Genomic DNA, 15,125 nt, shown 5'->3' on the forward strand with positions numbered 1-15,125 from the left:
GGCAGCTCACACCTGCTTATTCCAGCTCCAGGGCATCTGTTACCTTTGACCTCCACAGGCACAGTACAAACCCAAACACACACTCAAATACGTGCATTCGCTCAAAAGATACTAAAAGCAGATCTAAAATTTTAATGTCAGATTTTAAAAATGCTGATTGATATGCAATACGTCTTTACAGCATCTGTAAGATTACAGAGGGAAAAGTACGGTCCAACTTGTTTTTTAGTTCACGATGCCCTGCAGAGGGCAAGAGGTCCACGTGCTCACGGATAACAAGCACTTAGAGAAACCGGAACTGTTAACCACACAGGCTTTGTTCTTCAGTGGAAGAAATTGACCGCTCTTCACCCAGAAGGTTGGAATGGATGCTGTTTGATAATCTGGTCGTTCGTGAGTCTTCGGTGGTAACCTTCACCAGAATTGCTTAGAATCCGGGTCACGGTTTCTCAGTCAGCAGAATCCATCCGTATGTTTATTTATCAGAAACCCTTCCTCCCTAGGTCCTGAGCACTGCTTAGCAATCGATAGAACACACCCTGGATGTAAAGGTCACAGGTGCTTTGCTAGGGAGGTGTATTTTGCAAAGGAGTTTGGGTGTAGCCATGCCTAAAGCTTTGATGTGATCACAGTCATGAGGAAACTTTCTAAACTACTTGGCATGGGGTTCCAGAAGTTCGAATCAGCACTGGCTAAGCCGTGCTAAACCTGAGTTTCCCTACTCTCAGCTCCTTTGGCCATGTTCCTGCCAGCCATAGTTTTTTTCTTGTATGTGTGTCAAACTAGTGGAGACAAGCTTATTCCCAAAAACTCTACATCTTTGTAAATGCCAACTCCTGGAAACTTGTCTGAAGTGCAAACTGTTTTTCTTTAGAATGTTTTATGGAAAAAGCATACATTATTATTCTCACCTATACATTACTAATGTATAAAGCATACACCCTTTGAAAGGCTGACAAATCCTAGCATAGCTTTTAATTTTTAAATCAGTATTGTTCCATCTTCCCTCAATGGCAGGCAATTGCTACTAGGTGCCTCTTTTTTTCTGAAATCCTGAATGGAGTGGGTTTGGGTGTGTAGCTCTGTCAGATGAGTTCATCTGCTGAGGGGGCAGAGGAGGTGTCACATGATTTCTGTGGCAGGTTAGCGTCCCACACTCCTGTTATTCTGTGGGCCAGAACCAGCCTCATCAACACTCGAGGTCTTGTCTCTCACATGAATTCTTGTGTGTGCTCATGTGTACACTCAACCCCGTGGACATCACTACCTCTAATTTTGGATCAGAAAATTGTGTTTTAGAGACATCAGTGCATTTCTAAAACATTACCCAAATGGTCTTAGGTTCAGGGACCTAAGGCAGCTTCTCATATAATCTTCCTTGTACATTTTATAAAAACATGAAATGGGGAAAAGAATACCAGAGGCTCCGAACCCCGTATATAATCCAACCGCAGTATTAATACTTAAAATCTGTTAACTTTGTCTTTTCCTAAAGCTGAAGTTGGGTGGGTATATGCAATGAAAGTTTTCTGACTGGGAGACAACATCTCAAGTTTCCCTAAAGAAAACTAGTTCCCCAAAAGGCATTGATTTTTAAAGGGACTATTTAAGTCCCTTCCCCTAAAAGCCAGCAGCACCCCAGGATTGAATATAAGTAGCAGATGTTATTTCTTAGTCTCTGATTTCATCCTCTAAAAATGTAAAGAATCTTAGACTTTAGATAGCATTCAGCTAATTGCTGGTCTTTGCTCTAAGGTCTGAGACCAAGAGTCATTATTCCAAAACTAGGGCGAATTAGGAACACAACAGAACCAGCTGAAAGTGTTTTGATTTTTAACTTATTTTTAATGTGGGTGTACTTTTCAACCACATACCTAGCAAATACTCTATACCAGCCAAAGAAATCAGAGAAGCTGCATTATATACGTAGGTTTTGGTGAACATAGAATCTGTTACCCAGGTCTGCAGTGGCGTTTGCCGTCTGTAACAGTCTGGGGTTTGGGCAGGCACCTGGTTAGATTTTATATACTTAGGACGATGTTCCCATTTTAGAAACCTGAGGTGCTGGATTTTTGAGGTCTGTACTTGTCACATGGGCCACCAGGTTCTGCCTCCCTCTGATACAGTGGAGCAGTCTCACTGTTCAAATGGGACTTAGGAGTCTCAAGTCTTCTCTGGCTCTTTGCCGTCCTGAACTCGCCTCAGTACCTCAGGTAAGCGAGCTGACTTCCCTTTGAGCGTGGAGGCACTGTTTTGAGACCTCCCATTCACATGCAGAAACACCAATGAAAAGCTTCACGCCTAAGCAGCTTCCTACCACAGCTCCTTAGAACAGCCAGAGCTGTGTGAGCAGGCCACCCTGGCTCTCTGGGAGATACCTGGCACCACAGAGGAGAGAAACGGTTTCTCCATTCTGCAGTCCGATAGCTGTGCCAGGGATCAATCAATCATTCTTTTAGAAGTGTAGACGCAAAATCGGTTTCAGCCTTAACATTTATCATTTTAAAAACATCTTTCAGCTCTTCATTTCTATGTTTACAAAAAACAGAGCAAAAATCAAAAACAAAAACAAAAGCAAAATAGCCTCTCGAGGCACTGCATGTATGGTGTTTTCTGTTAAATAAACATAGTGGGGGGTGTTGCAAAAATTATTCTCTCAAGGGCTGCACTTTCCTTTTGAGAGAACAAATCCTCTAAACTGGAGAAAGAACAATGCGCGGCCCTTGGTTCATTATATTACTCTACTGTTTCCTTTAGAAGGGGAGGCCAGGTTTTTTCAGGGCTCACCCTGTGAAGCTTGGATTGGTGCCGGTCTTTTATACATTTTATTTTGTTTTCTTAACCTAAGCAAAAGCACTTCGGATGTAGGCTGTTTTAGAGGGAATGTGGAGAGAATAATAGGAAACAGGACTTCTCTCCGGGAAGGCGGCCCGTGGCCACAGCAAGGTACCTTTAGCTCATTCCTCAAGCCTCCTTTTTCACATTCTTTGAGTTACCGCATCCCCTGTCCCTGGTGCGGATGCTGCCGCTACGCCCAGCAGAGGCCAGCAACAGGAGTCACGCCTGTCTGGCCGCTCCCAGTCGAACCCAGTCAGTGTAGGCGGGCGGGAGGGTTGGGGCTGGAGGCTGCGGCGGGGAGGAAGCCTGAAGAACCCTTCAAGCCACCAGCGAGGAGTTCATTGACTGGCTGCTCAGAGCTTCTGCGACCCAGGAGTTAGCACTGCACTTGATTAGCTGGGCTGTGTGTGTGTGTGTGTGTGTGTGTGTGTGTGTGTGTGTGTGTGTGTGTGTGTGTGTGTTTTCTCTCCCTCACCATCTTCATCCCTCTCTTCAAGCTGTCCCCCGGGAAACTGGCTTCGTCCACGCTTTCCCTTCCCTGCAAGGGGTCCCAACGCTTGGCGCCTGGAATGTACAGGATTCCAGAACCTTCGGTGTCTTGTCCTGGCTCCGTTAGGGTGACAGTGTTCTCACCTAGCTTGACCCTCAGCCCCAGAGAGTGCTGCCAGGCCAAGGTCTGCTGTCCACTCTGGGTGCCCATCTCTGGGTGCAGCCTGCATCCAGAACCCAGCTTGAAGAGGGAAACTTGATCCCAAGACACGGGTTTCGAAGCCTGCATTGGAAAGGGACCCTAGCGACCCGCGCGAAAGACGACTTGTCTGGGGCGAGGGTACAGCGAGCTTCTGCGAGCGAGCGAGCGCCTTCATTAAGTGCCCTGCACCGGAAGGTGCAGCCGGGCGCTGGCCCTCCGAGCCCTGGGGACTGTGGCTGGGGACCCTTCGGCCACCCCAACCTCTTACCTCGAAAAGCTGAGGAATGTCCCTCCGGGCCAGGTACTCCTTGGCGTCGTTGGTGTTCATGGCTGTACGGCGCGTGCAGTGAGGAGCAGGATGGAAGGTTGGGGCTGGCGGGGCGCAGCCCTCACTTGGATGCGCTCAGGCCGGGGTCCCCTCGGCGACTCCCGGGCAGCTGTGCTGTCCGCGCTCCAGTCGCCCCCGCGTCCCCGCCGGTCCCCGCGACAGCCAGCAGCGAGCAGCGGCGGCTTCCCGGGCGCAGGCAGCGCGAGCGCCAGGGGAGGGGCGCGGAGGAGGACCACGCGGCCGACGCCACCAGCCGCCGCCTCCCGGCTCTGCGCGCTCGGCCCGCGCCTCCGGAGCTCGCTGCGGCGGCCGCCAGTCACGCTGCGCGGGCGGGCGAGCGCGGGGCGCGGGGGTGGGGACGCGCGCGGGCTGCAGTCACTCCCCAGCCCGCAACGTGGCCAGGGCACCCGGGAGCCAAGGACTGGGCGACTGGAACTGGATACATTTTCATTTCTACACACACACACAGACACACACTACACAGACACATCATACATCCCCACACATACACACCACAGACAGAACCCCCCCACACACCATAGACAGACAGAAACACACACACACACACACCCCACACAGACACCACACACACACTACAAGACACATATCATACATACACACTACAGACAGACACCACCCCCCACACACACTATAGACAGACAGAAACACACACACACTACAAAACACATATCACACACATATACACACCATTGACAAACACACACGCGCGCGCGCACACACACACACACACACACCACTTACCAGGAGCTCCCCCAGAAGCTCTTCCAGGAGGAAAAAACTCAAGTCAGAGAATTTATATACCCTTAAAGTTAAGGGCATTTCAGTGATGGGGAGTTGGGAGTGGAGAAAGAGAAAGGATTGCGTTGGGTCCTTTTGCATTTGAGTACCCAGTCCTTAAGGAAAGTTGGACCGACTGGTTTCATGTTTCCTTAAACAGTTGAGTAGAAGACCTGAAATCCTGAGCACAAGCTTTGGTGAGAAGTCAAAGAATCATTGCTGCCAGGAGGAGCTGAAGAAGGAGGAGAGGGCTGAGTGGTGGTGAACTGGGGTCTGCTTCAAACTAGAAAGGACTGGATGGGTGGAGTCAGTGGACCTCAGATTAGAGGATCACGCGGTCCCTGGTCCAAGGGCCATGAGAAGCCCATAACAGGAGAAGGATGGAGAGGTGCACTGGTGCCTACACAGTTGCAGATCACTAGCAAGATGCACCCATCCTCCCCTCAGCAACCAGGATGACTCACTTCCCACACGAGATAACTTTTTACCGCCTCTTTGAGAGATGCTCTGGGCCTCCTGGGAATGTGATCTCTAACTGCTTGCAAGGGCCCACTCTGGAGATGGTATATGGCAGAAAGAAAGCAAAGGCTACAGGCTCCTGGGGTCTGGTGGAAAGCACCACTTTAACTACTTCAAATTAAAACTCACCATCTGAATATCTGTTTCAAGATCTACTCTTGGAACTGTTTCTTGGTCCCCATAAGCCACTGTTGCCCAAGCCTAAGAATAAATACAGCCTTATTTGACCAAAGGGAGGGAGATCAGATTTTAATTAGCTCAGTTTTGAGAATTAAATAAAATTTGTGAACATTTGTGAAGCCATGTGCCGTAACAGTGTGTCCTATGGTAACCTTGACAGAGGCAGTTTTTCAGTTCTGAGGACATTGGCTTCCTCTGTGAGAAAAAATGTTTCTCTAGCTTAGTTGACAGCAGGCTTTGGAGGGAGCCAGAGCCATCCCTGCCCTCTCCGTGCAACCGTTGCCACAGTGCTTGGAAAATCCTCCTGCCTGGTGGCTTGGTAGGCATTGGAGCACATGGGACTGTAGAGGTTGGTTCTGGAGGTTCTTCCCTTGGTTCTGTTGCTGGCGTTCTAGTTTGTTTTGTTTTGAGGTATCTTTAGTAAATTCAGAAAGTGACTGCAGCAGCCCAGTAAAGAGGAGTCGGAGTAAACACTGCAACTATCTTGAAAACAGATGTAGCAAGTTTTCATTAGCCTTAGAGAGTGGCGGCTGGCGCTCTCTGGTGTATCCCAGAGTAGAGAAGTGCAGGGCACTCCTCACGGTTGTTGCAGACTGTGGTCTCATAAGGATGGAGCACATGCAGAAAGCACAGACTTTAAAAGCTGGGCTGACGGCTGGAAGACAGAAGGACAAGAGCCTAATCTATGCTGTTTTACCAACTCTGGGATGACTCTAAGGCTGGGTATAAAAAACAAGCCCATCATACTGTGGATTCACATTCCTACATGTTCCAACTAACTCTGATGTTCTCCACATCTGCTCATTTGGTAACAATTAGCCCGTCATGACATTTTCCTGCCTTATATTCAGAAAAGTAAGTTTAAACAAAGGTTTCATTTTTTTGATCCTATATTTAATAAAATAAAATTGTCCCCACCCTCTTCAAAATCTTTTGGTATGGCTTTAATTTTTACAATTTTTGAAAATAGCTAACAATTTTTGAAGGTATAAAGAGTTGGCACATCTGAGGGAAATTAATAAAATTGTCTCCTGTGGTCACATCTTAGGAGACTATGGTAAGTTTCTGTGCTATGGCAGTAACTAAGACACACACCATCTCATGTTGGCAACGGGCCTAGTTTCCACTGGAGAACATGTGTAATAAGTTTATGTAGTGAGTGCTTGTAGTAGTGTAATGGGGCCAGCAAGATGGCTTAGTGGTGACAAGTCTGATGACCTGACTTGTTCCCCAGGACCCACATGCTTGGAAAAGAGAGAACTGACTTCCCTGATCTGTCCTCTGGCTTCTACACATAGGCTCTGGTGCTGTGAAACAGGTGTCAGCACCCGTCCACCTACACAGACTCAGACAGACAGACAGACAGACAGACAGACAGACACACACACAGACACACACACACACACACACACACAACAAACAAATGAATAAGATGTAGTGAGTGATTTAAACAGTACAGTGGGGGGAAGGCAAAGAAAATGATCAAACATCAGGCTGTGATAAACAAAGGGCAGATAAAGCACAGAGACAGCAGAAAATCAGACAGAAGCCAGAACATTTCAGGCAGCAGCCAGAGTGGTGGGGAAAAGCTGACTCTATTGATCTGAAGCAGCAGGGCCAGTCTAGACCTGTCCTTTGGGGCAGAGGAAGTGGAAGTGTAGATAATCACAAGACTATGACAAGGACTTTCAAAGGGCCAAGGATGTTGGAGGAGGGAGCAGCTTTGGAAGGGACTGTCCTCTGAGTCATTGATAAAGAGCTGGTTCCTGCTGACACACAGATCTTGTTTCAGCAAAGAGCTGAGCCTGCTGGGCTTGTTCTTCAAGTGGCTGAGACAGAGGACCACTTGCCTATCCATACGAAGAAGGCTTGAGGACTTTCTTCACGCTTTGCTACACTCTAGACCAATGGTTCTCAACCTTCCTGATGCTGCCATCTTTCAATGCAGTCCCTCAGGTTGTGGTGACCCCCAACCAAATACTTTTGTTTGTATTTTATAACTGTAAGTTTACTGTTGTTATGCATTGTAATGTAAAGATCTGTGTTTTCCGATGGTCTTAGGCAATCCCTGTGAAAAGGTTTTTGGACCCCAAGTGGTCATGACTCACAGGTTGTGAATTACTGGCCTAGACAGATAACACACACCTACACTCAGCCCCTCAGTGACCCCTGGCAGGCATATCTGACATGTATCATCTAACTATGGCCAGTTTAGCATAGAAGACTTTAGCAATAATACAGAAAACATCATCACAGAAGGAAAGGTTTGCTAGAGGGAGAGGGAGAAGAGGGAGAGGGGGATAAGAGGGGGTAGTGGAGGGTATGATCATTTGTAAAAGACTAGAAATCTCTATTAATAACACTTAAAGGAATGAAAAGGAAACATTTCTCATGCTGAAGTTGCCCCCTCTCCCTCATAGGAGCTGAATGGAGGCCATGGTGGGACTAGTGTAGTTGATGGTACTTGTATAATGAAACTTTAACCATAATATGCAACAATGTATTCTTTGCTATGAATCTGCATGCGCTAAGAACCTCACAAAGTATACAGTGTTACATATGTGTCTATATGCCACACTAATTCTTAAAACCACCAGCTAGGTATCATTATTTTCCTCATGTTAATGGACTTACCAGAAATCAGAGAGCCTAACTCCAAGGCTATGCAATGACAAGTGTCGGTTTGGTCCCAGACGGGGGCCATACAACTCTTCCTTACACCCCAGTAGCACAATCCCTTCCAAGTTGACGAAGGTCTGCAACAATTTCCTTTTGCCTTTATCACTGCCTCCCCTTTTCCTATGCCCCCCACGCTGCTGCTGCTGCTGCTGCTGCTGTGTGTGTGTGTGTGTGTGTGTGTGTGTACTCGAGTACACATACACATTTATGTGGAGGCTAGAAGCTGACTTTGGGTCCCTTCCTTGCTCGCTATTCACCTTATTTTCTGAGACAGCATTGCTCACCAAACCTAGAGCTCACTGTCTGGTAGGCAGACAGCTCTAGGATCCTCCTGGCTCTGACTCTCCAGCCCTGGAATTTCAGGCACAGGCCACCCGTCGTGGCCAGCTATTCCATGCGCCCTACCCTCTGAAGCACTGGGGATTGAACTCAGAACTTTGTGCTAGTACGGCAAGCATTTCCCCTTAGCTCTCTCCCCACCCCCACCATGGCTGTTCCCTAAGGGATTTTCCATCTCCCACTTTTGTCTTTCAGGAAATATTATTTTGCATTGGGAGTAATGTGTCATTTAAATCACAAGCACCATAGCAGCAAACTTACACTGTGGGTTTTCCAACTGGTGAGCTCTCTTTTCTGCTAGAAAGATCTGTGGTTCCAGGGGTGGTGTGGGAAGAATACCACTTCTAACCGTTAAATATCGGAGTGCCGAATTTCTCACGCGTAGTGCATAAAATATCTGTCTTCTAATAATTCTACCTCCCTCATTAACTTGTAACCTATTGGATCATTTCAGTCTGTGAGAAGTTTGGAAGCTTTTTATTCCCTAGACAACATGTAAGACCTACTTCTACATTTTTGCATACACTGTTTTGATAAGTAAGCCTGTGGTTTACAAGCAGTCTGTTTTTAGGGTGTCCTTTTTGCCTTTGTGGTCATTGAGATGTATATATTAGTCTCTTAAACCTGGGATGAACGTGGGACGATGTAATAGTGTTTGACACAAATCTTCAGCCAAAGGAAAACTTTGCTATGTCCTCTTTCTTCTCTACACAGGGTAGCCACTTACATCTTAGATTTCAAAGATCACCGGGAATTCTATGGTTAGGATGTAAAAGACTGAAGCTTCTCATGGTGTCTGAAAGAATTAAGAAAAATTCCAAGCTGGTTCATTGTAATCTGGCACCAAAAAAAGCTATGGTTGTGGGGATCTTACCTAACGACTTCATCACCAGACTGTCACAGCACATTCCTTGATCTAATGTTTGTAAATACCTGTCTATGTTTCCAACCCATATTTGAAGACTAAAATACAAAAGGAAGGACCCAAGGAGTTCAATGTCTAGTAAAAGAGAGAATCATGTATCGGTTAGGTTTAGATAAATGCTACAGGTCAGTTGGGGTACATGTGAAGGATTTTTACAGTAGGGGTAAAAAGTAAGCGTCACATAAACGTACATAAGTAGCCCGGAACAAATCCCCCAGTAGACTTGCTTCCACTTGTCACCATCCTCAGAAACTGACTTGTGGTTTACCTGCTGTCCCTTCCTTACACGTTCACGTTGCCGCATTCCTGTGCAGTCACTGAGAGGCTTGAAGCAACGTCCCCATCTTCTCTCGAGGATGCACATTTTGGTTGCTTCTACTATTATGCTACGCTAAGCAATTCTGGTGCAAACTCCATGCATATTTTTTCACATTTTAGATTATTCCTTAGTATAAACTTTCCAAAGAGGGATTGCTAGATGAGATGGAAAAATCATTTTGTGGTTCTTACTTAAGTTTCCAGAAGGGTTTGATCTATTTATAGCACCGTAAGTCATGTTTGGAGTGGATGAGGGATCCAGTCTTATTGCTCTTTCTCTAATAAGGAATTGTATTTGCATCATCAGTTTTCACCAAAATGGATAAAGATGCACATTAAGGCAACTGCACCAGAGTTTTGCTCTCTTCACCTTTGCTGGGCCCTGTGTTCTGGCATTAGACAGTTTTCATCTTCCCTCTCCTGACACTCTCTGCTTTCTTGTGATGAAACCACAGCTTGTGACTTCATTACATTATTTATTACATTCTGTATTATAGGGTATTTAATTCCCAAATTTTGTTTTTAACTGGCTACATCTTTTGGAAGGAAGTCATCTTTGTATGGGCCACAACACAGTGCAGTGTTTCACGCATCTCCACGTCGGTGAGCAAGGCACCTTGCACATTGTCTCTTTTACTGGCACATAACTTAAACGGGCACTTGTTTCCCTTTTGGGGACCAGAAGAAAATGAATCTGAGTACTAGATCGAATGCATGTAGAGAGATTAAACAGTACAACAAATGTGCTTCAGATCTGACTGTAAACAGTAAAGGCACACAGCTCCTAGAAGGCCCTGGAGAAGAAAAGGTCTGTTGCTGAGATGCAGATTCAGTTTCAAACAGTCCTCCACATCTTTAGAAGTAGGAAAAAAAATAATGGGGGAGAAACAGGAGTAAGAACTTCTGTTCATCCAAAGGTACAATGACAAGTGTGAAGACACACCTGACCGAGAGGTGTGCTGTCGATGTGGACAGCCAATAAAGGACTCAGACACACAGATAACTTCTACAAATCAATAAGAAAAAGACAGTCCGATGTAAAACTGGTCAAAACCCTTAAGGAGACATGTAAGGCACCAAATATCACTTTATTAGTATAAAAATATGATGGCAACCTTTAATTGTGAAAGGTTGATAATGACCAAGAAACGCCTTTGAGAAGTCTCAGGGAATGGTTGTCCTCTGGCCCTGACTGTGTTAATTAAGGTAATCAGTGTGAGGATCCAGTTCACTGTGGGCGGCACCATTACCTACGGAGGTTTGCGTAGATACACTATCTAGACATGCAATAGTTGTAAGAACAAAATCAAGCTGCACACACGGGGGTTCACAGCAAGAACCGAGACAAGCACAAAAGTGTGTCTTCACTCACCGCTTTCTGCTTGTGATTCTGGCAGTGAGGTGACTGCTCCGTGAAGTCCCTGCCTTGACCTCCCCAGGGTGATGGATGGTAAGCTGGAACTGGGAGCTGAAGTAAACGGCTTTCTTTCCTGAGTTACTTTTTCATCAGGGTGTTTGATCACAGCCACCGAAAGTGGGACAGGATGCCAACTAATATCACAAGATGACACCAGTGTATACCCACTGGAGCGCTTACAGTGGAACAAAATAAAAGACAGCAGCTATCACCTAGTGACCCTGTGGAGCTGCGTCTACTGTGCTTTGGGGAGAATGTAAATGTGTGCACCCACTCATTATATAGCGGGTCCTTTACGGAAGCAGAAGCAGACCCAAGCTGGGAACTACAGCAGCGGTCTCTAATAGCACACACGGTGCGTCACTCACAAATGCAGTCCCACGGGACCAAGCATGGCCGCGCTCCAAGCACTTATTGAAATGGATGAAGCTCACAAGTGTCTACAGCACGTGGAGCGACGGGTGTCAGACAAGAAACACTCCCTCTGTAGTTCTATTTATATAAACTATAGAACTAGTCACAAGAAAACTGGTCACCTTAGAAACCATAACAGTGTTTGCCTGCAGGACACAAGTGTCCGGGAGCTTGAACAGAGCCCCGGGGATGACTTCTTACATTCTGTCCTCAGGTTTGGGGGCAGGCTGGCATGGGTACACGCTCACTTTGTGGACGTCCACTTAGCTGTACAAGAGGACAAGCATCTTCTGCACGTGTGCTGCACACGTCTACAGAGACTTACTCAGTAAAAGAAAAATGCAATAATAGAGCATGGGATTCGAACCCAAGACTCCACCACTTTTAAATCCCAGCCTTCAAACCTGCACCATGCAATTTTGTCAATGAAGCATTGGATTTGAAGAGAAATCTGAAACCCACAGCCATTTGATCTCTGGTCTTCATTGCTGCATCCAGAGTCAACATTGTATTGCACATACATTTTATTTTAGGACATAAACTGTTTCCAGATTTTTCTCTCACTGGTTCTGGGTTCCTCACATTCTATGTCCTCAAATTCTTTTTATTTCTGTGTTTTGGACAATGCCTATCCCCAAATAGACACACATGGGTGGAGGCATGAAATCTTTATCTGTAGCTATTAAATCTGCAGCTAAACTATAGTAAAATGCCAAAGAGTCAGTCAAGAGGTTTATAAAGGAAAAAGTAAACATCCTAACGCCCTGTAATGAAACATTAACACAGTTTTAAGTTACAGCATGACAGCTTGAATGAACCTCTTGAATGAATCTCAAACTTACCTCATGGGAGTATCTTCAGGTGTTCAGAAAATTTAGCTATAACCATGGCTTTATAATATTCAGAAACACAATGGTTTATAAGAACATCACTGAGCTACACAAACCACAGTTAAAAAGAGTACAGGATAATTCCTTCAGTCGGCAGCTGCTTCCTCAGGACCTACTGTATACCAAACACTAACAGCAGGAGCCAAAGTGAGTAGAACTCACGTCTGGACCAGCTAGGTTGCTCAGCCCAATGGGTGACCCAACCGGACCTGAGTGATGCACCCCTTACAATCTAAAAAACAGGTGTGCAGATTGCAGATGGCACATTACGTTTCTGTTCCTTTTTATCCTTGTTGGTAAACTGCCTAGAGGCCTGAGGGGTAAACCACACACCTGTGGCAGAAACAGCACACCCTTCTGAGTGTTGAGACTGTCTTACTTTTGTGTCTTTACCTTGTGGCTTGTGAACAATGCATTAGTAATGCATATGTTAATCACCAGGGATGAGTAAGACAGACCCTTAGCATCCAAGGAATAAAATGTGATGTTTCTCAACAGTCACAAGTCAGTCACGTTGGTGTGCTAGAATTTTTTAAAAAACGACCAGAAATCTACCATCTGCTCCTGTTTTTGTCTAATCTTTCCAGCCACGTTTCTTCTGTTAATTGTCATTCCATGGTATAATTAATTAATTTCCATGCTGCTTCTAACTGGATGAAATTACAAAAACTGAAGATGGTGTGCATCTCTGCAAGCAGTGAGTGTGCTGAAGGAGACCTCTTCCAGGTTAAGTCACCTCTGCCACCAGAGGATGGTGTCAGGTCCCCTGGAGTTGGAGCTATGGGTGACTATGAGCTGCCTCTGACTCAGGATCGTGGGATCTGAAGTCTGGTCCTCTAGAAGAACAGTAAGCGCTCTTAAGTGCTGAGTCATCTCTTTGGTCCCTGTGTAAAAGTTTGAGTGCCACCAAATGTGTGTTCCACACGGTACCCATTTATCTACCCGGATTTAAATTTAACACAGTTAAATGCAGGTAAGTTTAAATCCAGTCGGAATTTTAATTTCCTTACTGAGTGAGCCACACTGCAAAAACTCAATAGCCACAGGTGCCTGGTGGCAGCCACATTGTGCAGGTATAGAGCACACCATTACTGTACCCAGACCTCCTGGGTCTGTATAGAGAATGGAGTGCCAGTTTCCTAACACAGAGCTCTAGGTACCCCACAGTTGCATCCAGCTTACTCTACAGACATCTTCCACTGTTGCTCACACATGAGCTGTGTGCCCTGAATTTCTTTGTGTTTCTGAGCCTCAAGTTGATTTTCTCAGTTAAAATTTCATCCCCTTCTTTTCCTCTCAGGGAAATAGTCCTGAACCACCGAGGCCCCATTTAAAGAAAGTGTCTGTAAAAGCCATTGGGACTTAATGGGCTTAAGTACTTTCTTCTCCAGCCACATCTCCTGCCTTGTACCTTTTGACCCGAGCCTTCAAATATGTCTCTGGGGTTGTGTTTCTATGCAGTTTGTCATAGTGCTGCATACACAATAAATACTCTAAAATGACTTTAGGAATTTAAAATATTAGGTCTCCCCAATGAATATTAATAGACCCATTGCTTGGTGTGCACTGAATATTAAAATTAACATGATCCATTGTTTTCTAGGATTATTGTTTCTAGGATTATTATCATTGTTGTTTTGAAGCAGGGTCTCACTTTGACGTCTTGGTCATTGTCATTCAATGAGAATGGGCAATGAATAAATGCCTTTAAAATTAATTCTGAATACCTTCCCATCCTTCTATTCAGAAACCACACCACTGACCCTTCTCCCTATGGTTTGACTGGCTATCTTCATCTATGACTGACTCCTGTTCCCTAATACGGCCTCCTACTCTGTGTTGGACTTCACTATATAGACCAAAATGGCCTCAAACTCACAGAGATAACCCGCCTCTGTCTCACAAGTGTTGGGATTAAAGGTGTGCGCCACCATGACTGGCTGCAGAGTTGAAATTTAGTACAGCTCTTTACCTTCAAATGATAGTTCATTGCTTCCTGAATCCCTTGTTCTAAACATTGATAATCCTGATTCTAGCAGACCCTGCTCCCTCCCCCACATGACAAGCTCAAATTAGGTAGATTTGTTTCCATGGACACAGGGACCTGATGCTTCCTTGTCTCTGCTGAATGGATCCTTCCTGCCCAGATCACATTCCCCACCACGCACAGCTAAATTCTTCCTGCATCAACAGCTTTGATAAGCAGTGTTCACTTGAATATCCCCTCATTTTCTGCAGCAAGAAGTAACTGTCTTCCCTGAAGTCCCCAGCATTTCATTCAGAGTTGTGAAAGCATTGTGGGTTGTGTGTGTATGTGCGTGTATGAACGTGTATGTGTTTGTGTGTATGTGTGTGTGTATGTGTGTATGTGTGTATGTGTGTGTATGAATGTGTATGTGTTTCTGTGTGTGTGTATGTGTATGCATGTGTGTATGTGAGTGTATGTGTATATATGTGTATGTGTATGTATGTGTGTATGTATGTGTGTATGTGTGTGTATGTGTATGTGTGTGTATGTGTATGTGTGTGTATGTGTATGTATGCGTGTATGTGTGTGTATGTGTGTGTATGTGTGTGTATGTGTGTGTGTATGTAGCATGACACATTGAGCATAGATGAGAATAATTAGAATCTGTGCATGAGAACTTGAACTGTGGCAACGGTTTGCACTTTGAACTTGGAGGAAGTGTGGTGGACAGTTTTAACACTAAAATCGAAAGAAACGTGTGGGGTATGAAGAGATGGTTGGCTTTCATGTCGCAGGGATCAGAGGCTCAACAGGAACAACT

At 45.5% G+C, this 15,125-nt stretch overlaps 1 protein-coding gene across 8 annotated transcripts in view; it reads right to left on the minus strand.

Annotated features, from left to right (window-relative positions):
- The window catches only part of AK5 (adenylate kinase 5), a gene marked incomplete at both ends in the record, with an annotated part of 183,818 nt that extends 179,961 nt beyond the window's left edge, over positions 1–3,857 (minus strand). For all 8 annotated transcript variants that reach the window (XM_080916078.1, XM_080916074.1, XM_080916076.1 and 5 more), the window contains one exon: positions 3,798–3,857. In XM_080916078.1, the coding sequence (XP_080772204.1) occupies positions 3,798–3,857 (60 nt within the window). The remainder of the gene's footprint in view (positions 1–3,797) is intronic.
- Positions 3,858–15,125: the final 11,268 nt, after the last annotated feature.

The sequence above is a fragment of the Micromys minutus genome (genome assembly GCF_963924665.1).
Source record: "Micromys minutus genome assembly, chromosome: 4".
NCBI classification, from domain to species: Eukaryota; Metazoa; Chordata; class Mammalia; order Rodentia; family Muridae; genus Micromys; species Micromys minutus.